This window comes from Liolophura sinensis, unplaced genomic scaffold (genome assembly GCF_032854445.1).
Source record: "Liolophura sinensis isolate JHLJ2023 unplaced genomic scaffold, CUHK_Ljap_v2 scaffold_89, whole genome shotgun sequence".
Lineage (NCBI taxonomy): Eukaryota > Metazoa > Mollusca > Polyplacophora > Chitonida > Chitonidae > Liolophura > Liolophura sinensis.
In genome coordinates this window covers 86,323-112,949 of record NW_027018028.1, presented here as the reverse complement: position 1 = coordinate 112,949, position 26,627 = coordinate 86,323, and the positions used below count along the sequence as shown (strand labels likewise).

General features: G+C 41.1%; 1 protein-coding gene across 1 annotated transcript; it reads right to left on the bottom strand.

Annotated features, from left to right (window-relative positions):
• Window positions 1–238: 238 nt before the first annotated feature.
• On the bottom strand, window positions 239–3,967 carry LOC135481427 (mucin-2-like; the record flags this gene model as incomplete). The annotated part of the gene is made up of 2 exons (XM_064761251.1): window positions 796–3,967; window positions 239–396 (listed from the first exon to the last, which is right to left on the bottom strand). Coding segments are annotated over exons 1-2 (3,330 nt in total), but the record flags the coding sequence as incomplete, so codon positions are not given.
• Between the last annotated feature and the right edge of the window lie 22,660 nt (window positions 3,968–26,627).

The following is a 26,627-nucleotide window of genomic DNA, read 5'->3' as shown; positions in this document are numbered from 1 at the left end:
TTTTAGTCGATGGGACTGTTGTGCTAAATCCACCAGTGGAAGTCGGAGACGGTACTGACGTTACAGTAGGGTTCTGTGATGGTTTAGTTTTAGTCGATGGGACTGTTGTGCTCAATCCACCAGTGGAAGTCGGAGACGGTAATGACGTCACAGTAGTGCTCTGTGATGTTTTAGTTTTAGTCGAAGGGACTGTTGTGCTAAATCCACCAGTGGAAGTCGGAGACGGTACTGACGTTACAGTAGGGTTCTGTGATGGTTTAGTTTTAGTCGATGGGACTGTTGTGCTCAATCCACCAGTGGAAGTCGGAGACGGTACTGACGTTACAGTAGGGTTCTGTGATGTTTTAGTTTCAGTCGATGGGACTGTTGTGCTCAATCCACCAGTGGAAGTCGGAGACGGTACTGACGTTACAGTAGTGTTCTGTGATGTTTTAGTTTTAGTCAAAGGGACTGTTGTGCTAAATCCGCTAGTGGAAGTCGGAGACGGTAATAACGTCACAGTAGTGTTCTGTGATGTTTGAGTTTTAGTCAAAGGGACTGTTGTGCTAAATCCACCAGTGGAAGTCGGAGACGGTACTGACGTCACAGTAGTGCTCTGTGATGTTTTAGTTTTAGTCGATGGGACTGTTGTGCTAAATCCACCAGTGGAAGTCGGAGACGGTACTGACGTTACAGTAGGGTTCTCTGATATTTTAGTTTCAGTCGAAGGGACTGTTGTGCTCAATCCACCAGTGGAAGTCGGAGACGGTACTAACGTCACAGTAGTGTTCTGTGATGTTTGAGTTTCAGTCGAAGGGACTGTTGTGCTCAATCCACCAGTGGAAGTCGGAAACGGTACTGACGTTACAGTAGTGTTCTGTGATGTTTTAGTTTCAGTCGAAGGGACTGTTGTGCTAAATCCACCAGTGGAAGTCGGAGACGGTACTGACGTCACAGTAGTGCTCTGTGATGTTTTAGTTTTAGTCGAAGGGACTGTTGTGCTCAATCCACCAGTGGAAGTCGGAGACGGTACTGACGTTACAGTAGGGTTCTCTGATATTTTAGTTTCAGTCGAAGGGACTGTTGTGCTCAATCCACCAGTGGAAGTCGGAGACGGTACTGACGTCACAGTAGTGCTCTGTGATGTTTTAGTTTTAGTGGAAGGGACTGTTGTGCTCAATCCACCAGTGGAAGTCGGAGACGGTACTGACGTTACAGTAGGGTTCTCTGATATTTTAGTTTCAGTCGAAGGGACTGTTGTGCTCAATCCACCAGTGGAAGTCGGAGACGGTACTAACGTCACAGTAGTGTTCTGTGATGTTTGAGTTTCAGTCGAAGGGACTGTTGTGCTAAATCCACCAGTGGAAGTCGGAGACGGTACTGACGTTACAGTAGGGTTCTGTGATGGTTTAGTTTTAGTCGATGGGACTGTTGTGCTCAATCCACCAGTGGAAGTCGGAGACGGTAATGACGTCACAGTAGTGCTCTGTGATGTTTTAGTTTTAGTTGGAGGGACTGTTGTGCTAAATCCACCAGTGGAAGTCGGAGACGGTACTGACGTTACAGTAGTGTTCTGTGATGTTTTAGTTTTAGTCGAAGGGACTGTTGTGCTAAATCCACCAGTGGAAGTCGGAGACGGTACTGACGTCACAGTAGTGCTCTGTGATGTTTTAGTTTTAGTCGATGGGACTGTTGTGCTAAATCCACCAGTGGAAGTCGGAGACGGTACTGACGTTACAGTAGGGTTCTCTGATATTTTAGTTTCAGTCGAAGGGACTGTTGTGCTCAATCCACCAGTGGAAGTCGGAGACGGTACTAACGTCACAGTAGTGTTCTGTGATGTTTGAGTTTCAGTCGAAGGGACTGTTGTGCTCAATCCACCAGTGGAAGTCGGAAACGGTACTGACGTTACAGTAGGGTTCTGTGATGTTTTAGTTTCAGTCGAAGGGACTGTTGTGCTAAATCCACCAGTGGAAGTCGGAGACGGTACTGACGTCACAGTAGTGCTCTGTGATGTTTTAGTTTTAGTCGAAGGGACTGTTGTGCTCAATCCACCAGTGGAAGTCGGAGACGGTACTGACGTTACAGTAGGGTTCTCTGATATTTTAGTTTCAGTCGAAGGGACTGTTGTGCTCAATCCACCAGTGGAAGTCGGAGACGGTACTGACGTCACAGTAGTGCTCTGTGATGTTTTAGTTTTAGTGGAAGGGACTGTTGTGCTCAATCCACCAGTGGAAGTCGGAGACGGTACTGACGTTACAGTAGTGTTCTCTGATATTTTAGTTTCAGTCGAAGGGACTGTTGTGCTCAATCCACCAGTGGAAGTCGGAGACGGTACTGACGTTACAGTAGTGTTCTGTGATGGTTTAGTTTTAGTCGAAGGGACTGTTGTGCTCAATCCACCAGTGGAAGTCGGAGACGGTACTGACGTTACAGTAGTGCTCTGTGATGTTATAGTTTTAGTCGATGGGACTGTTGTGCTAAATCCACCAGTGGAAGTCGGAGACGGTACTGACGTTACAGTAGGGTTCTCTGATATTTTAGTTTCAGTCGAAGGGACTGTTGTGCTAAATCCACCAGTGGAAGTCGGAGACGGTACTGACGTCACAGTAGTGCTCTGTGATGTTTTAGGTTTAGTCGAAGGGATTGTTGTGCTAAATCCACCAGTGAAAGCCGGAGACGGTACTGACGTTACAGTAGGGTTCTCTGATATTTTAGTTTCAGTCGAAGGGATTGTTGTGCTCAATCCACCAGTGGAAGTCGGAGACGGTACTGACGTTACAGTAGTGTTCTGTGATGTTTGAGTTTCAGTCGAAGGGACTGTTGTGCTAAATCCACCAGTGGAAGCCGGAGACGGTACTGACGTTACAGTAGTGTTCTGTGATGTTTGAGTTTCAGTCGAAGGGACTGTTGTGCTCAATCCACCAGTGGAAGTCGGAGACGGTACTGACGTCACAGTAGTGTTCTGTGATGTTTTAGTTTTAGTCGATGGGACTGTTGTGCTAAATCCACCAGTGGAAGTCGGAGACGGTACTGACGTTACAGTAGAGTTCTGTGATGGTTTAGTTTTAGTCGAAGGGACTGTTGTGCTCAATCCACCAGTGGAAGTCGGAGACGGTACTGACGTTACAGTAGTGTTCTGTGATGGTTTAGTTTTAGTCGAAGGGACTGTTGTGCTCAATCCACCAGTGGAAGCCGGAGACGGTACTGACGTTACAGTAGGGTTCACTAATATTTTAGTTTCAGTCGAAGGGACTGTTGTGCTCAATCCACCAGTGGAAGTCGGAGACGGTACTGACGTCACAGTAGTGTTCTGTGATGTTTGAGTTTCAGTCGAAGGGACTGTTGTGCTCAATCCACCAGTGGAAGTCGGAGACGGTACTGACGTTACAGTAGGGTTCTCTGATATTTTAGTTTCAGTCGAAGGGACTGTTATGCTCAATCCACCAGTGGGAGTCGGAGACGGTACTGACGTTACAGTAGGGTTTTGTGATGGTTTAGTTTTAGTCGATGGAACTGTTGTGCTAAATCCACCAGTGGAAGTCGGAGACGGTACTGACGTTGCAGTAGGGTTCTGTGATGGTTTAGTTTTAGTCGAAGGGACTGTTGTGCTCAATCCACCAGTGGAAGTCGGAGACGGTACTGACGTTGCAGTAGTGTTCTGTGATGTTTTAGTTTGAGTCGGTGGAACTGTTGTGCTAAATCCACCAGTGGAAGTGGAAAGCGGTACTGACGTCACAGTAGTGTTCTGTGATGTTTTAGTTTCATTCGAAGGGACTGTTGTGCTAAATCCACCAGTGGAAGTGGAAGGCGGTACTGACGTTTGAGTAGTTATACGTGGTGTTTTAGTTTCGGTCGATGGGATTGTTGTGGTAAATCCACCAGTAGAAGTGGTTGGTGGTACTGATGTGACAGCAGTGCCCTGTGATGTTTTAGTTTCCGCGAATTGGACTGTTGTGGTAAATTTGCCAGTGGAAGTGGACGTCATTCCTGATTTTACAGAAGTGCTCTGTGCTGCTTTGTATTTATTGGATGGAACTGTTGTGACATGTGCAGTAGTTGTGGTGTAAGGCGAGACGAATAAAGGCGGTGCCGTGCTGCTCTTTGGTGTAACAGATAACGATGTTAGCGTTGTGGTCACCGACTTAGGACGATGGGTTGTAACCGACTGTTTCTGGGCGTATGGGGATGTGATGGACTCCACTGTCGATACCGGAATGTTGGTTGTTGGACGACTTGTATGTCGTGTTATTAGGGGATATGGGGTCCTGGTTGAGATTGGCGTTGTTGCTTTGGGCGTAAATGTTCTGCCATTACAGGTATCTGTAAGAATAAGACATTTACAAACAAGTGCATGTAAAGTTTTCTCTTTTCTTTGTTTTACATACATAACTGGCAAACAAAGTTAGACTGTATTCCATCTATTGCCGTAAATGCTTAATCGTCACCAACGTACAGCCCCCGTAGAACCGTGACTAACGCTGGTAAAAGTGCATTGATGTCAATTACAATTTATTTGACCTTATTGGCATAGTGTTTTTTTAAATGCTGTCTTGTCGTCACATTTAATAAATATTCAAAATGCAAATGGACTATGCATGATTCTCTTAAGGCTGACATACCTTTAGTGATCATTACCAAAAAACTGATGCTTAGAACCAAAGTAAACTTCCTGACGGCCATTCTAAAAAGGAAATATATACAGCTTTATCTTTGCGTTAACTTCAGAAAATGTTAAATTTATTTTGATTTAATGCGTTATTGATTTCCAACCTCCAGTGGCCACGAGGAGTTTTTCTCAACAAGATTATTCACATTTAATTACAACATTTTTTTTTTTTTTTTTTTGATTGGTGTTTTACGCCGTACTCAAGAATATTTCACTTATACGACGGCGGCCAGCATTATGGTGGGTGGAAACCGGGCAGAGCCCGGGGGAAACCCACGACCATCCGCAGGTTGCTGCCAGACCTTCTCACGTACGGCCGCCAGCATGAGCTGGACTTGAACTCACAGCGACCGCATTGGTGAGAGACTCCTGGGTCATTACGCTGCGCTAGCGCTTTAACCGACTGAGCCACGGAGGCCCCCATTTCAACATTTGGAAAATGGTATTTGGAAAGTAATAAATGCTTGATAAAATGCTTGATAAGATAACTATATAATAATAAAATAAAATAAAGTTACCGGAAGATTTAACCCTCCCAGATATTCAAAATGAAAACTACGATCGATTGCACATTAAGCTGTTCAACCTTAGATTGGAATAAATAAATAGTATTGTCTACATAAGTAAATGTACCTGTACATACATGCATACTAGCATATTAAGTAAAATACAACACTAGTACCAATTACGAGCACTACTTGTACTGATGGTTGAATTGTGAAGAGGGTAATTGTGTGGATGGTTTTGAATAATTTAATGTTATCTAAAGAGTTCCATGTCTGTATATCCAAAAAAGTAAAGCTTTTAATAGGTAGGCCTATTTGGAAGTGAGTGAATCAGCCAAAGGTAAAGATTGATGAACTCCTAGACACATGATTTTTGCTACGCCTGCTAGCATATGCTTCCCAGGAGCGGTAAAGTGTTGGCACTCTATTAGGAAATGATAAGCCGTTTCGTTAGGACATGTACAATAGTTACTGGACCGATCTGGGATAATATTATACTTAAACAGATCAGCGTGAAGAGCGCTCAGTCCCATCTTTATTCTACAAGTAGATATATCGTTATTAAAAACATCATAAAGAATATTCAATTTTTCGGATTTTGGGGTCAGAAACCCATGTAGGCTGTAAAACGATGAAATTCTAATCTTAGAGGGTAAGTCGTTTCAGTCCTTTGTCATTTGTGGACAAAAACAGGACAAAAAGATGTTTAGTCTACATTTAAAGAGGCGACGGTATTTACAGTTTCTAAGCGTGCACGAATGGTCAGCATCACTATTTCTGACTGAACATAATTGTAGAAGATAGGGGGGAGAAAGGCCATTAACTATTTTACAAAACAGAAGTAATCTGTGCTTTCGCCGACGAACGTAAAGTTGTTCCCAACCTAACTCTTCAATGAGGGTACTGTATGGAGTGCGAAGAAGGCTTCCGATGCAGATTAGCCCTGGCCGACGTTGTACTTGTCATAATTTCTGAGTTAGGTTGATACTTCAATTATCAAAAATAACATCAGCATATTCTATGCTAGATCGGACAGTACTCGAGTATAAATTTTAGTCCTGGTCATTATGCTTATCTTTCTCTTACTTTTGCAGATTGTCTCTAGAACACGTTTGTCGCATTTTCCATTTTCCTGCAGTGTTACACCTAGGTATTTATGAGACTGAACGCTCTTGACTTCAACGCCATTCAAAATAAATTAGGACAAAATGAATTCTTTCTAAGTGAAACAAGTAAAGACACAATTTTTTTTTAAGTTAAAAGTCAGTAGCCCCTGGTTTGGCCATTCAGTCAGTCGTTGGAAGATCTCTATTGATTTTAAGTTCAGAAAGAATAAGAATAATATCATTTGAGGGTTCAAAAAGAGAAGTATCGTCAGCAAATACATCTATTTTACATTCTATATCATTGCTATATTATTCACAAACATCAATCAAGTAAATATATCATTTACAAATATAAAGAGGGGCCTCCGTGGCTCAGTTGGTTAGCTCGCTGGCGCAGCGTAATGACCCAGGAGTCTCTCACCAATGCGGTCGCTGTGAGTTCAAGCCCAGCTCATGCTGGCTTCCTCTCCAGCCGTATGTGGGAAGGTCTGTCAGCAACCTGCGGTTGGTCGTGGGTTTCACCCGGGCTGTGCCCGGTTTCCACCCACCATAATGCTGGCCGCCGTCGTATAAGTGAAATATTCTTGAGTACAGCGTAAAACACCAATCAAATTAATAAATAAATATAAGAAATAATAGGGGGCGAAGGACAGAACCCTGTTTTACACCAGAATAGATGTATTCAGGATGAGATTCAGCTCCATGTACACATACATTAAATGATCTATTATTTAAATACCTTTCCAGCCATTCTAGCAGGTCACCTTCCATTTCTATTTGTCTAAGTTTACACAGAAGCCATGCGTGCCATACCTTATCAAAAGCTTTACTGACGCCTAAAAATATACGCATCTTCACTTCTGTGCAAAATATGGACAATCTGAGTGAGCTGGCAAACAGTAAAGTCGTTTTCTTAAACAACGGAGTTTTTAGCGATAAGTAGGTTATCATCCCTGCACCATTGGTAGAGTCTTTTGTAAACAACCTTTTTCTAACAATTCGGATACAGATGATAGTAAAGAAATAGGTCTATAATTAGAGACATCATTTCGCTCACCGTTTTTAAACATAGGACTAAGACGAGATAATTTCTACGCGGACGGAAGTGTTCCTGTTGATAATGTAAATTTAAATAATTTTTTTAGCGAAAAAGCAATATTTACGGCAGAGTGTTTTAAGATAAATTTAGATACCATTTTAAGACCCGTAAGTGGGAAGGTCTGTCAGCAACCCTGCGGATGGTCGTGGGTTTCCCCCGGTTCTGCCCGGTTTCCACCCACCATAATGCTGTCCGCCGTCGTATAAGTGAAATATTCTTGAGTACGGCGTAAAACACCAATTAAATAAATAAATAAATAAACCATTTTAAGACCACAGGCCTTTCTAACCTTTAGGCGTTTTAATAGCAATACAATTTCAGATTCCTTTGTTTGAACTAAACTGAGGCGGGAGTCGGTTATGTGTAAAAATTGTGGTAAATCAGGTGGGTTTTTAACCAATGCAGACACAGAGGCGAAACAATTTACAAAATTCATTTGCTTGGCCCTTGTCGTCAGATATACCTTTGTTGTTAACTAAGAGTGAAGGTATTTGAGGTTTTGCTTAGAGCCGAGGACAGATTTCATTAGCTTTCATTAAATCATCTGTCAACCTTGGGGTCGAACAATTTCCTTTTTATAAAGTCGGCGTATGTCCTAATGGCGTTGCGTTTTGCCGCACTGACTTCTCGTCTAACAAGAAAGAAATAAAAGTTGTTATCATCCAACTTGGTACGTTTAAAATTTTTGAGCCATCTGTCCCTAATTCAAAATTAACGTCGGACGTCATTAGTCTCCCAAGGCTTATCTCTGGGCCTTATTATAACTGCTTTGTTTGGGATAGTTGGGGCACAATACCAAAGAAATAATTTGTTCCACGCATAGACTTCATCGTCAACAGAATCGAACTTATCTACATTTAGGTCACATTTAGGTATACTTTTTAGTACATTATTCAGCTCTTCTAGGTTAGCTGTTTTTGTTATTCTCAGATATGCCTTTTGTGTGCCTTGGGCTTGTTCATTTTGGACATATTAAAAACACAATATATCGTGCATTGATCTAGATTCGTTTAAGGACAGGCAACTCTAGATTCTGTAATAAATCTAGCGCTATCCGTTATATTTAAGTGTAGTAGGTTGGACGTTGATTGTGGGGGAGAGGGGGGGGGGGCGATAACACCCAAAAAATAAACTTGTTTTGTTTTTATTACGAATTGAAATCCGTAACAACTCATGATCGAGCAACAGCTTACGACGAGCAACAGCTAGACCAAATTTAAAATAAATAGTTATGCCACCACCGTGCCTGTTTTAATCTTTTCTTTCTACACGATAACCGTCAGTACTGAAAGCGTCATCATATATATGAGGACCAAGCCAGGTTTCAGCAACAGAAATCAAGTCATATTCGAATTGTCTGGCTAAAATGATCTGAATTTCATTCACTTTACCATATGATTGTAAATGGCCATCACCTAGTATTAAGAGACTTCGTGCATTGATATGGCAGCATCTCATGGACCTCGAGTTGGGGATGGAGTGGGGCCAGCACTTTTGTGTCCATCTCCACAGCGAAGAAAAAGGATCAAATTGACAATAGTAAAGAAGTTTTGGTTACATAAAGAACATACTATAGACAGAGCGATTAGACCAGGTTAAGTAAACGTGTCATGGTAGGACGAGGGAGGAAATGGTGGCGAGGAAACCGGACAGGGCCCGGGGGAAACCCACGACCATCTGTAGATTGCTGGCAGACCTTTCCACGTACAGAGAGGAAGCCAGCATGAACTGGACTCACAGCGACCGCATTGGAGAGAGGCTCCTGGGTCATTATTCTAAGCTAGCGCACTAACCAACTAAACCACGGGGGCAGCGTATGTTTAAAATACATAAAATTAGACCAGTGCCCAATCGCCCCTCGGCAATCAGGGGTCAACAACAGGCCACGCATTCTACGCCCATTACTTTTAGATTCAGAGTAAATTCACATTTATCGTTCGCGTAGCCTTGGCTTGAACTACACCATGAGGCCAGTTCTATGCTGTGTTCCACATTGCAACTGTTGAAATCCGTAACTACCGATTGAGGTCACCCAGACTGTTACCTTCTAGACTGCGACGAAAGCGCAGGAACACATTGAAAGAGAACTAGATGCTATTTTATGTCGTCGCACATAAAGCTCCAAGCATTTCCGAAAAAGACTGCAGATAAAGAGTTACACATGACTTAAGTTAAGAGGTTTGTTTGCACGTGCTTTTAGTGGCACGAGTAGAAGTTTGCCTAGTAGTCAGGTGCTAAGACAATGAAAAGAGTTCCAAACACAATCGCATTCATAATCAGTTAGTTTCCAAAGTAGGTCAATAGTAAACACAGATCCACTATCCAGTATAACTTAATGTCTCTCTCCGTTTTCAAATCTACTGGCCCAATAGCACAGTATGTAGAGCGTCCGGTTATGGGGCGGCAAATCCAGGGACAATCCTGGGTAGAGTCACACCTAAGACTTTAAATGAGAAAGTTGCACCCTCCTCGCTTGGCGTTCAGCATGAAGGGGATAGTGCAACGACTGGTTGACCCGTATCAGTATAATGGCTCGGGCGGGTCGACTTACTTGCCTTCGGTAAGGCGTCTAGTGAAGCAGTACTAGATGAAAGAGCGGTGAAATCCGTCCTGCAACAAGGAGGAACATTACATGCACTCTCAGGATTCCTTCGTCGTCTTATGACTGAAAAGTTGTTAAGTATAACCTTAAACCCCAAGCACTCACTCACTCACAGTTTTTCTAACCTACCGCAGAACAAATTTCTGTCAAATGGGAAGATTTTTGTTTTCCTTCTCTGAGATTGAGCAGCTTTTTGAGGGGCACGTATCGATGCCAGGTCAGAACTTCTCGTCAACACCTATAGTATGGGTATGTATGTACGTTTGTATGTATGTATGTATGTTTGTGTGTACGTATGTATGTTTGTGTGTATGTATGTATGTATGTTTATATGTATGTATGTATGTATGTATGTATGTATGTATGTATGTATGTATGTATGTATGTATGTATGTATGTATGTATGTATGTATGTATGTATGTATGTATGTATGTATGTATGTATGTATGTACGTGTGTATGTATGTATGTATGTATGTATGTATGTACGTGTGTATGTATGTATGTATGTATGTATGTATGTATGTATGTATGTATGTATGTATGTATGTATGTACGTGTGTATGTATGTATGTATGTATGTATGTATGTATGTATGTATGTATGTTTCGAAGTTAATGGCTTGAACGATTTCTCATGAAGTTTCATCGGCAACCATGTACACCCGTGTTCAACTTTCCAGGGTTGTTGCGATACACCTTATATACATATACACCTTATATATATATATATATATATATATATATATATATATATATATATATATATATATATATATATATATATATATATATATATATATATATATATATATATAGTTCACTAAGATGTCGGCCCAGCGCCTCATAATACATCTGTATATAAATCACACAATCTGTCATATGGAGTCTTTATGTAGGTTCGTGTCCAACTCATACCAACCTTTGCTATTATTAGCACTGAAGGAAAGAGGTATCATTTGTGCCTCTAGAAAAGATTGAGACAGGTGATCAGTATATCAATTTAAACAAAGTTGCCCAACATTTTTCACGACACATAATAGGACTGTTTTACCTTTGACGAAAAAATCATCCCAGCTCGAACTCCCCTATTGTACAGCGTTTTCTCTCTCACACATCGGCAAAAGGATTGGGCATAGGTGGAATTCTTCTGTCCGTGTGGAAAAAAAACAAAAAAACAAAACAAAACAAAAACAGGTTGTGGCACATTTCTCCCTTTCCCCCTTTCTACCTACATGTGCAACTCTAATGATGCAATGTGTTATAATAAATAATTATACGTTGTCCATATGTACGAAACTTTTTCACATAACTGTGTGCAAATAAAGCGAAACTGTGAGACATATGTGTTCATATCTGTACACTTAAAGATTACACTCAGGAGACATAAAAACTAGGATAGTATTTGTCTCGTTGGCTGTTTATAAATCATTCCTGGATATATGGTCTCATAAACACAACAATAATTTTATTTGAGTCTCCTATAATATACCTTGCGCCTTTAAAACATCATTGGAAACTGTTGAATGCTTCTCTGTGCATTGCACCGTCCTTATTTCGTACTTTATATAGGGTACCTTCGTATATATTTGTTAGGGGCCCCCGTGGCTCAGTCGGTTAGCGCGCTATCGCAGCGTAATGACCCAGGAGCCTCTCACCAACACGGTCGCTGTGAGTTCAGGTCCAGCTCATGCTGGCTTCCTCTCCGGCCGTAAGTGGGAAGGTCTGTAAGCAACCTGCGGATGGTCGTGGATTTCCCCAGGGCTGTGCCCGGTTTCCACCCACCATAATGCTGGCAACCGTCGTAAAAGTGAAATATTCTTGAGTATGGCGTAAAGCACCAATCAAATTAATAAATAAATATATATTTGAAAAGGCTTGTGTTATACGTCGTTTTGGGAATTGGCCTTGCGATTATTAACCTGGAACGTCCTTATTTGTTGACGGCTGGTGTACGAATGTCTGTTTCCACGCATAAATTTCCCATATGTTGGAAACCGTGATCTAATTCTAAATTCATCAATAATTTATGTTATACTTATTCGCATTTAGGAGAACATGACACAATAATTCATGATTGACATTGGTGTTTGGGAACTTGCCTTTGGATATTATTTAACCGGTTGTTGGCCTGGACAGTGATTTGGATGCTTTCCTCATCATTGGGGCTTTAGATCTATCTGCCGAAACGGACATTCTTATACCAGCCGTCAACCAATGAGGACGTTCCAGTTCAATAATCACAAGGCCAATTTCCAAAACGATTTATGACATAAACCACCAAAAAGATTAGAAAGTATACTAAGTTCGAAAAAAGATTTCCGAATAAAACATACCTGATTTTCTTGATTTACACTCGTTTCAACCACCGACCTGCGCTCAGCTTCACGGGGACATTGTAAAATGAAGATTTCTGGATAACTGAATTAATGATTGTGGCTTATCGCTACTTCCGCGTACACACTGTGGAAAAATAAACTTCTGTGGTGACGGTTACCCATGGCTATGTTTGTATACAGTCTTATTTTTAGCTTCTGGCCAAAGTACACGGGCGCGTTGTTATCTCCGATAACCTATGCAGACCTACTTTACGACATCAGAAAAATCTCAGATAGCTGCTCCAAGCTGTACATTAGAACGCCTGCGCAGCTGAGGTCACACGTGGGATAATGAAAGCAGATGCATGGTTATTTATGCCTATTCAACTCTAGAAAGGTTAGCCTAACGCACATGGATTACACTTGTTGCAAAACATACGCTGTCAATTCTTCAAACAAAAACTATTTTCGCAAGCTGCTCAATTTCCGGTAACCACAACTAGAATTCTTGGAGAAACATGTTAAAATATCAGATGTCAAACATTTGACTGACCGTCCCAACTTAACAATAGGATTGCGAGTATTTGACCCACTGACCATAGAGCGATTTGTCTAAGTAAAAGTCCATGGTTCCTAGTTGGTTTTAGTATTTAAAACAAATCACCCTAACACGATTAATACCCAATATTCTTGACATGAGCAGTGAAACAAATACTGCACCTGTCTAAACCAAGATTGTTGTTGATTGACGCCCGGAGTGACATTTATAGTCTACCATCGATTCATGTGCTGTCACTTCCACATCCTGTTTTTCATTCCCTTCTTCTTTGAGTCGTTCTTCTTTAACTCAACCTTTTCTCTCTCCTCTTCCTCGCGTGCCCAAAAATACGCGTTAAATCGCGGAGATTATGTTTTTGAAGCATAATTTTTTACAAAGATTTACACGTTGTCGTTTATAAACAAGCTGACTCACTTATAAACAAGCTGACTCATTTATAAACAAGCTGACTCATTTATAAACATGTTTAAGCATCAAACAACATAAATGTAAATATTTACAACTGACGCGAATTTTGCGCAGTGTACATTTGGAATAGGTCACTGTGTACCACGACTTCGTTTTGACAAAATACTTTGGCAAACTTACTGTTTGATGTCATGCTAAAAGTTTATAATTGTTTCATTGTTAAAATATCAGCATAGTTACATCTAGTGTAAACAAGTATTCTTTTCCCTGTCAACATATTTTAAATTTCTTCTCTCTATTGTTGCCCTTCTTTTTTGACCAAGGTACCATTCCTAATACGTAGGAAAATTTCATACAAATTGCATCAATTTGCACATAGCATTTCGTTTCCATTCTTTATATATAAATATTTTTTTCTGAATTTCTGTCAAATGTAGGAGTCTCTGCATTTTGATATTTTTCGCATTTTTGTAAAGCAATAGTATATTAACATTTTTCCATCAAAACTTTATTATTGTGATTGTTATGTACTTTGTTGTTGCTGTTGTTGCTGTTGTTGCTGTTGTTGTTGTTATTATTATTATTATTGTTATTACTGTTGTTGTTGTTGTTATAACTATTATTATTATTATTATTGTTATTAATGATTGCTTTAATGCCAATCTTACCGCTTAGAACTACATTGCTTAATTGTTAAGATGCAGAAATACTGTATATTTTCTGTTTCAGTTAGAACTCCCAACATATTTTTTTCCTTTAACTGCACTAGCGGTTGGTCTAAAAACAGGCACACATACTCACCCATCACTGTTGTCGTTAGCCGTAGAGGATCTGAAAAACGACACAAGAATACAATTATCAAGATTGACTGTTACCATTCACTGTGTAACAAATCGATAACATTTAAAGGTGTGCAAAGAAGGTTGACAGAGTTTACCTGTTGTGTCTGTAGACATTGCGCGTGTCGTTCTCCATGCTGTGAACAGAATAAATGGGCATGCATTAGTTTCCGATGTTTTCACATATCCCAAAATCGCAGATATCTTGTACAAAAAAAACTAATTAATGTCTTCGTAGCTGATTTACTTGTTTGATTGACGTCTGATCGCACTTGAGCAAAGAGACCAGAAGTTCAAATCTAGGTTTCTGTAGTGAGGCTCCGGCATTAAGTTAGCTATGTAATCAAATACGTAGGTTTCTCTGTACTCTGCCACGAATTCCCTCACCCAGAATCTAAGTTACGGTGGTACGAAACCAATTTTGTTTAAATATTGCGTTAAATCTCAGTCACAATTTTTCTGAGTAAAATCATTCGGAGAAATAAACTCATTCATCCGAAAACAAAAGATATTCAAATCACAGAGATAAATACATCTTCACAAACCCAATAAATAGTAGGGGAAAAAAACCCCAAAACAAACAAAAAAAAAAACAAAAAAAAAACAAAACAAAATGAGGAAGATTACTTATATGTATACGTGACAAAGGTGTCTGGTGTTAGTATTCATATCCCCTATATGGGCCGTACTACCTCTATGATGTGCAGTAGTCAGCAAATTCATGCACATGCTATGTATAATAGAAATGGTAGGAAATGGACTTCGGAAAGCTCTTTATCGTTTCAGTTAGAATTTTAAAATACTGCCTAAAATAAAATACAATTCAATACTGAAAGTTTTATGCCAGACCGTTTTGGCAGACGTGTCTAGCTGATTTTTTGCTGTTATTTGAAATATTAAGAAATAGCTACTTTTGCAAAACGTAAGTCTCGTATGCAAACGTGTTATCATTTCAAGTTTGTGACTGACTTCGTCAAAAGTATAATACCTGCCTCTTGATGTGTTTTTAAACTTTAAAATTTGTGAAAAACTAAAAATAATACAGATGCTAGTCTGACCTGTATCAAGAGGTAATGATTTGAGTTATTCTTGATAAACACAGAAACATTACTTGGTTAGCGAACATGGGTTGTATAGCTTCTTTAATAAACAAAAGGACACTTTTATTGCCCACCACACACCGTGTTACATAGTCATTGGGGAACTACTTTCTGTATTTTGTTGGTGGATTTACAGCCACTGAGGCCTAGTTCCGTTACAATCTTCTTCATTATCACATGTAAGTGGATTCAAAGCATGGCATTTGATTTCTTTACTTATTTATTTTGTGCTGTACGCTAAATATTCCACTAATAATTGGTGAGCAAAAGTTTTGTTCAGACTTTACCTGATGTTGGTTCGGTCGTAGCGCCAGTTGTAATAGGCCCTAAAATAGAATGAACTGTTTTACACACCCTTTCAATTTTTCCTCACTCAGGGTCTCAATAACCGTTGTGTAAAAACAAAGTTGTTCAAATACTTCGCTAAATCACATTCTCATCCTTTTCGAGCAGGCCTTGAGTAGCAATTAAATTAGTAAATACATAAAAGAAACACTCTGAAGCCTAGGCACATAAATTTTAAAAAATTTATTCAAGAACATAAAAAAAACAAAGAAAAAAAAACACATACAAACACAAAAGGAACAGTTACATGTAACCCGGCCAGTCAAGTGTGAGACAAATTATGTAATAATAGGTAAAAGAGTAGTTAAATTTAGTAAAGGTAGAAGTTTAAGTTAAGACTTTGGTAGGTATGAAATGAGTTAAAAACGCAAATAGCCCCTGTCACAGAGATCATTAATTATTTTAAAACTTATTCACAGAAAAGTAACACCCCCCCACCCCAAACACACTCCAAAAGGGTTGAAATACTGAAATGTAAACCATCCAGTCGATTGTGTGGCTGATTATATGTAAAAGAGGGGAGAAAACAACATCGTTATTTCAATGGGGTAATGTTGTATTGATTAGCGACATTGAATTTTCTTTGCCCAGCATTTCCGGTGTCTTTCCTAATCAACTGTCTTTTTCAATTTTATTAAAGATGTCTTAAAAGATCGTTTTAATAAACAACAGGACAGTTTTATTGCCCATCACATAAAGTATTTTCCTCCATCGTGGACATCAAAACAACTGTCTTTGCTTACATGAGGCATATCCCCCACCCACCCGCCAGCAGTGCCATTATTTGTGACTCCTATGTTGTCGTCACTCTTACCATTCACAATGTAATGTTCCATACTTTATTTTTCTGCTCAATTAATTTTCTGATCATCTTTTATTTACCAGCTGTAAATTTAGCCCCGTGCTGTTACAGCCTAGTGAATATCCGGCTGGCGTTTATATTTTATTGTCACCCACTCACCGTGCGGTGAATCACTGTGCTGTTACCCACCCATTGTTCGGTTTATCACTGTGCTGTCACCAACCCATTGTTCAGATTATAACTGTGCTTTAACCCACACATTGTCCGGTATATCACTGTGCTGTCACCCACCCATTGTGGTTAACACTGTGCTGTCACCCACCTACTGTGCGGTGTATCACTGGGCTGTCACCCACCCACTGTGTGGTTTATCACTGTACTGTCACCCACCCATTGTGTGGGGTATAACTGAGCTCTTACCGAATCACTATGCGGTTTAACACTGTGATGACACCCACTTATTGTGTGGTTTCTCACTGTGCTGTCATCCAAACATTGTGTGGTTTCTCACTGTACTGCAACCCGCCCATTGTGTTGTGCATCACTGTACTGTCACCCACCCACAGTGTGGTGTATCACTGTACTGTCATTCACCCATTGTCTGGTTTATTACTGTACTGTTACCCACCCATTGTTAGGTTTATCACTGTGGTGTCACCCACCCATTGTGTGGTGTATTACTGTGCTGTTACACACTTAATGTGTGGTATTTTACTGTACTGTCACCCATCCACCGTGTGGTGTATCGCTGTTATGTCACCCACTGACTGTGTGGTGCATTACTGTAGTGTCACTGACTCATTGTTTGGTGCACCACTGTGCTGTCACCCACTCATTGTATGATTTATCACTGTACTGTCACCCACTCATTATGCGGTGTATATCTGTGTACCTTCAACGGAACACTATATGGCGTATTACTGTATTGTCACTCACCCAAAATGTGGTTAATTACTGTACTGTCACCCACCTAAGGTGTGGATTATCACTGTACTCTCACCCACCCACTGTGTGGTTTAACACTGCTGTCACCCACCTATTGTTCGGTTTATCACTGCACTGTCACCCACATACTGTGTGGTGTATATCTGCTCTCAACCACTCATTATGCGGTTTATAACTTTAATGTCAACCACTCACCGTGCGGTGTATCACTGTGCTGTCACCCTCTAATTGTTCGGTGTATCACAGTACCGACATCTACCTTTTGTGTGGTTTATCACTGTACTGTCACCCACTCATTGTGTGGTTTATCACTGTACTGTCAGTAGTGTATGATTGTACTGTCATCCAAACAATATGTGGTGTATTACTGTTCTGACACCCACTCACTGTGTGGTGTATAACTGTACTCTTACCGACTGATAATGCGGTTTAACAGTGTACTGTCATCCACCCATTGTGTGTGGTATGTTTGTACTGCCATCCGCCCATTGTGTGGTTTATCACTGTACTCTCAACCAACCACCGTCGGGTGTTTTACTGTTCTGTCACCCACCCACCGCGCGGTGTATCACTGTGCTGTCACCCACCCATTGTTCGGTTTATCCCTGGGTTGTCACCCACCCACTGTGTGGTTTATCACTGTATTGATCTCTACCTATTTGTGATTTATCACTGTACTGGCAACCACTCATTGTGTGGTGTATCACTATGATGTCACCCACCCACTGTGTGGTTTATCACTGTACTATCACCCACCCATTGTGTGGCGTATAACTGTACTGTCAGCCACTCACTGTGTGGTGTATAACTGCGCTCTTACCGACTCATTATGCGGTTTAACATTGTGCTGTCAACCACCCCTTGTGTGGTTTCTCACTTTACTGTCATCCAAACATTGTGTGGTGTATTGTTGTACTACCACCCGCCCATTGTGTTGTGTATTACTGTACAGTCACCCACCCACAGTGTGGTGTATCACTGTACTGTCATTCACCCATTGTGTGGTTTATTACTGTACTGTTATCCATCCATTGTTAGGTTTATCAGTGTGGTTTTACCCACCCATTGTGTGGTGTATCACCGTAACGTCACCCACTGATTGTGTGGTGTATTACTGTAGTGTCACTCACCTTATGTTTTTTTGCATTAGTGTACTGTCTCTCACACACTGTGTGGTTTATCACTGTACTGTTTCTCTCCCATTGTTTGGTTTATTGCTTTACTGTCACCCACTCATTATGCGGTGTATATCTCTGTACCTTTAACCGAACACTACATGGCGTATTACTGTATTGTCACTCACCCACTATGTGGTTTATCACTGTACTGTCACTCACCTCAGGTGTGGTTTAACACTGTGCTGTCACCCACCTATTGTTCAGGTTTATCACTGTATTGTCACCCACCCACTGTGTGCTGTATAACTGTACTCTCAACCCCTCATTATGCGGTTGATAACTTTACTCTCACTCAGTCACGGTGCGGTGTATCACTGTGCAGTCACCCACCCATTGTTCGGTGTATCACCGTACCGACATCTACTTTTTGTGTGGTTTATCACTGTATTGTCACCCACTCATTGTGTGGTTTATCACTGTACTGTCACCCACTCATTTTGCGGTTTTTTACTGTACTGTGTCCCACCCATTGTGTGGTTTATCACTGTCATCCAAACATTGTGTGGTGTATTACTGTACTCTTACCGACTCATAATGCGGTTTAACACTGTGCTGTCACTCACCTATTGTGTGGCTTCTCACTGTACTGTCATCCACACATTGTGTGTGGTATGTTTGTACTGCCATCCGCCCATTGTGTTGTGTATCACTGTACTGTCACCCTCCCACAGTATGGTGTATTACTCTGCTGTCATCCACCCATTGTTCGGTTTATCACTGTGCTCTCACTCACCCAATGTTCGGTTTATCACTCTGCTGTCACCCATCGATTGTGTTGTGTAATAGTATAATGTCACTCACTCATTGTGTAATTTATCACTGTGGTGTCACCCACTAATTGTGTGATATATCCGTGTACTTTCACCCACCCATTGTGTGGTGTACTACTGTGCTGTCACCCACCCACCGTGTGGTGTATTATTGTATTGTCACTAACCCATTGTTAGGTTTATCATTATACTGTCACTCACACACTGTGTGTTTAATCACTGTACTGTCACTCATATAGTGTATGGTTTATTACTGTGCTGTAACCCACCCATTGTGTGGTTTATCACTGTACTGTCACCCACTCATTTTGTGGTTTATCACTGTACTGTCACCCACACATTGTGTTGTGTATCACTGTACTGTCCCCCACTCACTGTGTGGTTTATCACTGTGCTGTCACCCACCCATTGTGTGGGGTATTACTGTACTGACACCCACCCACTGTGTGGGATAGTGACACCACAGTAATACACCACCCAATGGGTGGGTGACCCCACAGTGATAAATCCCGTGTGGTGTATAACTGTACTCTTTCCGATTCATTATGCGGTTTAACACTGTGCTGTCACTCACCTATTGTGTGGTTTCTCACTGTACTGTCATCCAAGCATTGTGTGGTGTGTTATTATACTGCCACCCGTATATTGTTTTGTGTATTACTGTACTGTCACCCACTCACTGTCCTGTTTATCACTGTGCTGTCACCCACCCATTGTGCTGTGTATAACTGTACTGTCATCTACCCATTGCGTTTTTGATTACTGTCCTGTTACTCATCCATTGTTTGGATTATCACTGTGGTGTCACCCACCCATTGTGTGGTGTATTACTGTATTGTCATCTACCCATTGTGTTTTTATTACTGTTCTGTTACCCACCTATTGTTTGGTTCATCACTGTGGGGTCACCCACCCATTGGGTGGTGTATTAATGTGGTGTCACTATCCCATTGTTTGGTTTATCACTGTACTATCACTCACACACTGTGTGTTAATTCACTGTACTGTCAATCACTCATTGTTTGGTTTATCACTGTACTGTCACCCTTCAATTATGTGGGGTATAACTGTACCGTCACCCACTCATTGTGTGGTGTATAACTGTATTTTTACCCACTAATTATGCGGTTTTACACTGTGCTGTCACCCACACATTGTGTGGTTTCTCACTCTACTGTCATCCAAACATTTTGTGGTGTATTATTGTACTGCCATCCGCCCATTGTGTTGTGTATCACTGTACTGTCACCCACCCATAGTGTGGTTCATCACTGTGCTGTCACCCACCCATTGTGTTGTGTATTAGTGTACTGTCATCCACTTGTTGTGTGGTTCATCACTGTGCTGTCACACACTCATTGTGTGGTATATCACTGTACGGTCACCCACCCATTGTTTGGTTTATCACTCTGCTATCACCCACTCGTTGGGTGATGTACTACTGGGCTATCACCCACCCATTGTGTGGTGTATTACTGTAGTGTCACCCACCCATGGTGTGGGGTATTACTGTGTTGTCACCCAGCCACTGTGTGGTTTATCACTGTACTGTCACCCACCCATTGTGTGGGGTATTACTGTACTGACACCCACCCACTGTGTGGTGTATAACTGTACTCTTTCCGACTCATTATGCGGTTTAACACTGTGCTGTCACTCACCTATTGTGTGCTTTCTCACTGTACTGTCCTCCAAACATTGTGTGGTGTGTTATTGTTCTGCCACTCGCCCCTTGTGTTGTCTATTACTGAACTGTCACCCTCCCACAGTATGGTGTAATACTCTGCTGTCATGCATCCATTGTTCGGTTTATCACTCTGCTGTCACCCACCCATTGTGTTGTGTATTACTGTACTGTCACTCACTCATTGTGTAGTTTAGCACTGTTCTGTCACCCATTCATTGTGTGGTATATCACTGTTCTGTCACCCACCTATTGTTTGGTTTATTACTGTGCTATCATCCACCCATTGTGTGGTGTACTACTGTGCTGTCACCCACCCACCGTGTGATGTATTAGTGTAATGTCACTAAGCCATTGTTAGATTTATCACTATACTTTCACTCACACACTGTGTGTTTAATCACTGTACTGTCAATCACATATTGTATGGTTTTTTGCTGTGCTGTCACCCACGTATTGTGTGCTGTATCACTGTACTGTCACTCAGTTATAATGGGGTGTATATCTCTGTATTATCAACCGCCCACTACATGGCGTATCACCGTACTGTCAGCCACCTAAGGTGTGGTTTATCACTGTACTTACACCCACCTACCGTCGGGTGTATTATTGTACTGTCACCCACTAATTTTGTGGTTTATTACCGTTCTGTGACATGCCCATTGTGTGATTTTGCCCTGTACTGTCATCCAAACATTGTGTGGTGTATTTATGTACTGCCACCCGCCCATTGTGTTGTTTATCACTGTACTGTCACCCACCCACAGTGTGGTTTATGACTGTGCTGTCACCCACCCATTGTTCGGTTTATCACTGTGCTCTCACCCACCCGTGCTTCGGTTTATCACTCTGCTGTCACCCATACATTGTGTTGTGTATTAGTGTACTGTCACCCACACATTGTATGGTTTATAACTGTGCTGCCTCCCACTCATTGTGTGGTATATCACTGTAGTGTCACACACCCATTGTTTGGTTTATCACTGTGGTATTACCCACCCGTTGTGTGGTGTACTACTGTGCTGTCACCCACCCACCGTGTGGTGTATTACTGTAGTGTCACTAACATATTGTCTGGTTTATCACTATTCTGTCATTCACACACTGTGTGTTTAATCACTGTACTGTTACACACTCATTGTATGGTTTATTACTGTGCTGTCACCCACCCACTGTGTGGTTTATCATCGTACTGTGGTTTAAAACTGTACTCTTACCCACCCACCGTCGGGTGTATTACTGTACAGTCACCCACTCATTTTGTGATTTATCACTGTACAGTCACCCACTCATTTTGTGGTTTATCACTGGACTGTCACCCACTCATTTTGTGGTTTATCAATGTACTGTCACCCACTCACTGTGTGGTTTATTATTGTACTGTCACCCACCCATTGTGTAGTATTACTGTACTGACAGCTACTCACTGTGTGGTGTATAACTATTTCCGACTCATTATGCGGTTTAACACTGTGCTGTCACTCACCTATTGTGTAGTTTCTCACTGTACTGTCATCCAAACATTGTGTGGTGTGTTATTGTACTGCCACCCGCATATTGTGTTGTGTATTACTTTACTGTCACCCACCCACAGTATGGTTTATCACTGTGCTGTCATCTACCCATTGTTCGGTTTATCACTGCTGACCCACCCATTGTGTTGTGTATAACTGTACTGTCATCTACCCATTGTGTTTTTATCACTTTTCTGCTACCCACCCATTGTTTGGATTATCACTGTGGTGTCACCCACCCATTGTGTTATGTATTACTGTACTGTCATCTGCCCATTGTTTGGTTTTTCACTGTGGTGTCACTCACATACCTTGTGTTAATCACTCATTGTTTGGTTTATCACTGTGCTGTCACCCACCCACAGTGTAGTTTATCTTTGTACTGTCTCCCACCCATTGCTCGGTTTATCACTGTACTTTCACTAACCCACTGTGTGGTGTATAACTGTACTCTCAGCCACTCATTATGCGGTTTATACCAGTACTGTCACCCACCCATTGTGTGGTGTACTACTGTGCTGTCACCCACCCACCGTGTGGTGTATTATTGTATTGTCACTAACCCATTGTTAGGTTTATCATTATACTGTCACTCACACACTGTGTGTTTAATCACTGTACTGTCACTCATATGGTGTATGGTTTTTTACTGTGCTGTAACCCACCCATTGTGTGGTTTATCACTGTACTGTCACCCACTCATTTTGTGGTTTATCACTGTACTGTCACCCACACATTGTGTTGTGTATCACTGTACTGTCCCCCACTCACTGTGTGGTTTATCACTGTGCTGTCACCCACCCATTGTGTGGGGTATTACTGTACTGACACCCACCCACTGTGTGGTGTATAACTGTACTCTTTCCGACTCATTATGCGGTTTAACACTGTGCTGTCACTCACCTATTGTGTGGTTTCTCACTGTACTGTCATCCAAGCATTGTGTGGTGTGTTATTATACTGCCACCCGCATATTGTTTTGTGTATTACTGTACTGTCACCCACCCACAGTATGGTTTATCACTGTGCTGTCACCCACCCATTGTGCTGTGTATAACTGTACTGTCATCTACCCATTGTGTTTTTTATCACTGTCCTGTTACTCATCCATTGTTTGGATTATCACTGTGGTGTCACCCACCCATTGTGTGGTGTATTACTGTATTGTCATCTACCCATTGTGTTTTTTATTACTGTTCTGTTACCCACCCATTGTTTGGTTTATCACTGTGGGGTCACCCACCCATTGGGTGGTGTATTACTGTGGTGTCACTATCCCATTGTTTGGTTTATCACTGTACTATCACTCACACACTGTGTGTTAATTCACTGTACTGTCAATCACTCATTGTTTGGTTTATCACTGTACTGTCACCCTCCAATTATGTGGGGTATAACTGTACCGTCACCCACTCATTGTGTGGTGTATAACTGTATTTTTACCTACATATTATGCGGGTTTACACTGTGCTGTCACCCACACATTGTGTGGTTTCTCACTCTACTGTCATCCAACATGTTGTGGTGTATTATTGTACTGCCACCCGCCCATTGTGTTGTGTATCACTGTACTGTCACCCACCCACAGTATGGTTCATCACTGTGGTGTCACCCACCCATTGTGTTGTGTATTAGTGTACTGTCATCCACTTGTTGTGTGGTTCATAACTGTGCTGTCACACACTCATTGTGTGGTATATCACTGTACGGTCACCCACCCATTGTTTGGTTTATCACTCTGCTATCACCCACCCGTTGGGTGGTGTACTACTGGGCTATCACCCACCCATTGTGTGGTGTATTACTGTAGTGTCACCCAGCCACTGTGTGGTTTATCACTGTACTGTCACCCACCCATGGTGTGGGGTATTACTGTGTTGTCACCCAGCCACTGTGTGGTTTATCACTGTACTGTCACCCACCCATTGTGTGGGGTATTACTGTACTGACACCCACCCACTGTGTGGTGTATAACTGTACTCTTTCCGACTCATTATGCGGTTTAACACTGTGCTGTCACTCACCTATTGTGTGCTTTTTCCCTGTACTGTCCTCCAAACATTGTGAGGTGTGTTATTGTTCTGCCACTCGCCCCTTGTGTTGTCTATTACTGTACTGTCACCCTCCCACAGTATGGTGTAATACTCTGCTGTCATCCATCCATTGTTCGGTTTACCACTCTGCTGTCATCCACCCATTGTGTTGTGTATTACTGTACTGTCACTCACTCATTGTGTAGTTTAGCACTGTTCTGTCACCCATTCATTGTGTGGTATATCACTGTTCTGTCACCCACCTATTGTTTGGTTTATTACTGTGCTATCATCCACCCATTGTGTGGTGTACTACTGTGTTGTCACCCACCCACCGTGTGATGTATTAGTGTATTGTCACTAAGGCATTGTTAGATTTATCACTATACTTTCACTCACACACTGTGTGTTTAATCACTGTACTGTCACTCACATATTGTATGTGAGAAAAAGAGAAGAAGAGAAGAGAAGAAATACTGTATATTTTTTGTTTCAGTTAGAACTGCCAACATATTTTTTTCCTTTAACTGCACTAGCGGTTGGTCTAAAAACAGGCACACATACTCACCCATTACTGTTGTCGTTAGCCCTAGAGGATCTGAAAAACGACACAAGAATACAATTATCAAGATTGACTGTTACCATTCACCGTGTAACAAATCGATAACATTTAAAGGTGTGCAAAGAAGGTTGACAGAGTTTACCTGTTGTGTCTGTAGACATTGCGCGTGTCGTTCTCCATGCTGTGAACAGAATAAATGGGCATGCATTAGTTTCCGATGTTTTTACATATCCCAAAATCGCAGATATCTTGTACAAAAAAAATAATTAATGTCTTCGTAGCTGATTTACTTGTTTGATTGACGTCTGATCGTACTTGAGCAAAGAGACCAGAAGTTCAAATCTAAGTTTCTGTAGTGAGGCTCCGGCATTAAGTTAGCTATGTAATCAAATACTAAGGTTTCTCTGTACTCTGCCACGGATTCCCTCACCCAGAATCTAAGTTACGGTGGTACGAAACCAATTTTGTTTAAATATTGCGTTAAATCTCAGTCACAATTTTTCTGAGTAAAATCTTTCGGAGAAATAAAATCATTCATCCGAAAACAAAAGATATTCAAATCACAGAGATAAATACATTTTCACAAACCCAATAAATAATAGGGGAAAAAAACCCCCAAAACAAACAAAAAAAAAAAACAAAAAAAAAAAAAACAAAACAAAATGAGGAAGATTACTTATATGTATACGTGACAAAGGTGTCTGGTGTTAATATACATATCCCCTGTATGGGCCGTACTACCTCTATGATGTGCAGTAGTCAGCAAATTCATGCACATGCTATGTATAATAGAAATGGTAGGAAATGGACTTCGGAAAGCTCTTTATCGTTTCAGTTAAAATTTTAAAATACTGCCTAAAATAAAATACAATTCAATACTGAAAGTTTTATGCCAGGCTGTTTTGGCAGACGTGTCTAGCTGATTTTTTGCTGTTATTTGAAATAATAACAAATAGCTACTTTTGCAAAACGCGAGTCTCGACAACAAACGTGTTACCATTTTAAGTTTGTGACTGACTTCGTCAAAAGTATAATACGTGCCTCTTTATGTGTTTTTAAACTTTAAAATTAGTGAAAAAACTAAAAAAAATACAGATACTAGTCTGACCTGTTTCAAGAGGTAATGATTTGAGTTATTCTTGATAAACACAGAAACATTACCTGGTTAGCGAACACGGGTTGTAGAGCTTCTTTAATAAACAAAAGGACACTTTTATTGCCCACCACACACCGTGTTACATAGTCATTGTGGAACTACTTTCTGTATTTTGTTGGTGGATTTACAGCCACTGAGGCCTAGTTAAGTTACAATCTTCTTCATTATCACATGTAAATGGTTTCAAAGCATGGCATTTGATTTCTTTACTTATTTATTTTGTGCTGTACGCTAAATATTCTACTAATAATTGGTGAACAAAAATTTTGTTCAGACTTTACCTGATGTTGTTTCGGTCGTAGCGCCAGGTGTTGTAGGTACTAAAATAGAATGAACTGTTTTACACACCCTTTCAATTTTTCCTCACTCAAGGTCTCAATAACCGTTGTGTAAAAATAAAGTTGTTCAAATACTTAGCTAAATCACATTCTTATCCTTTTGGAGCAAGCCTTGA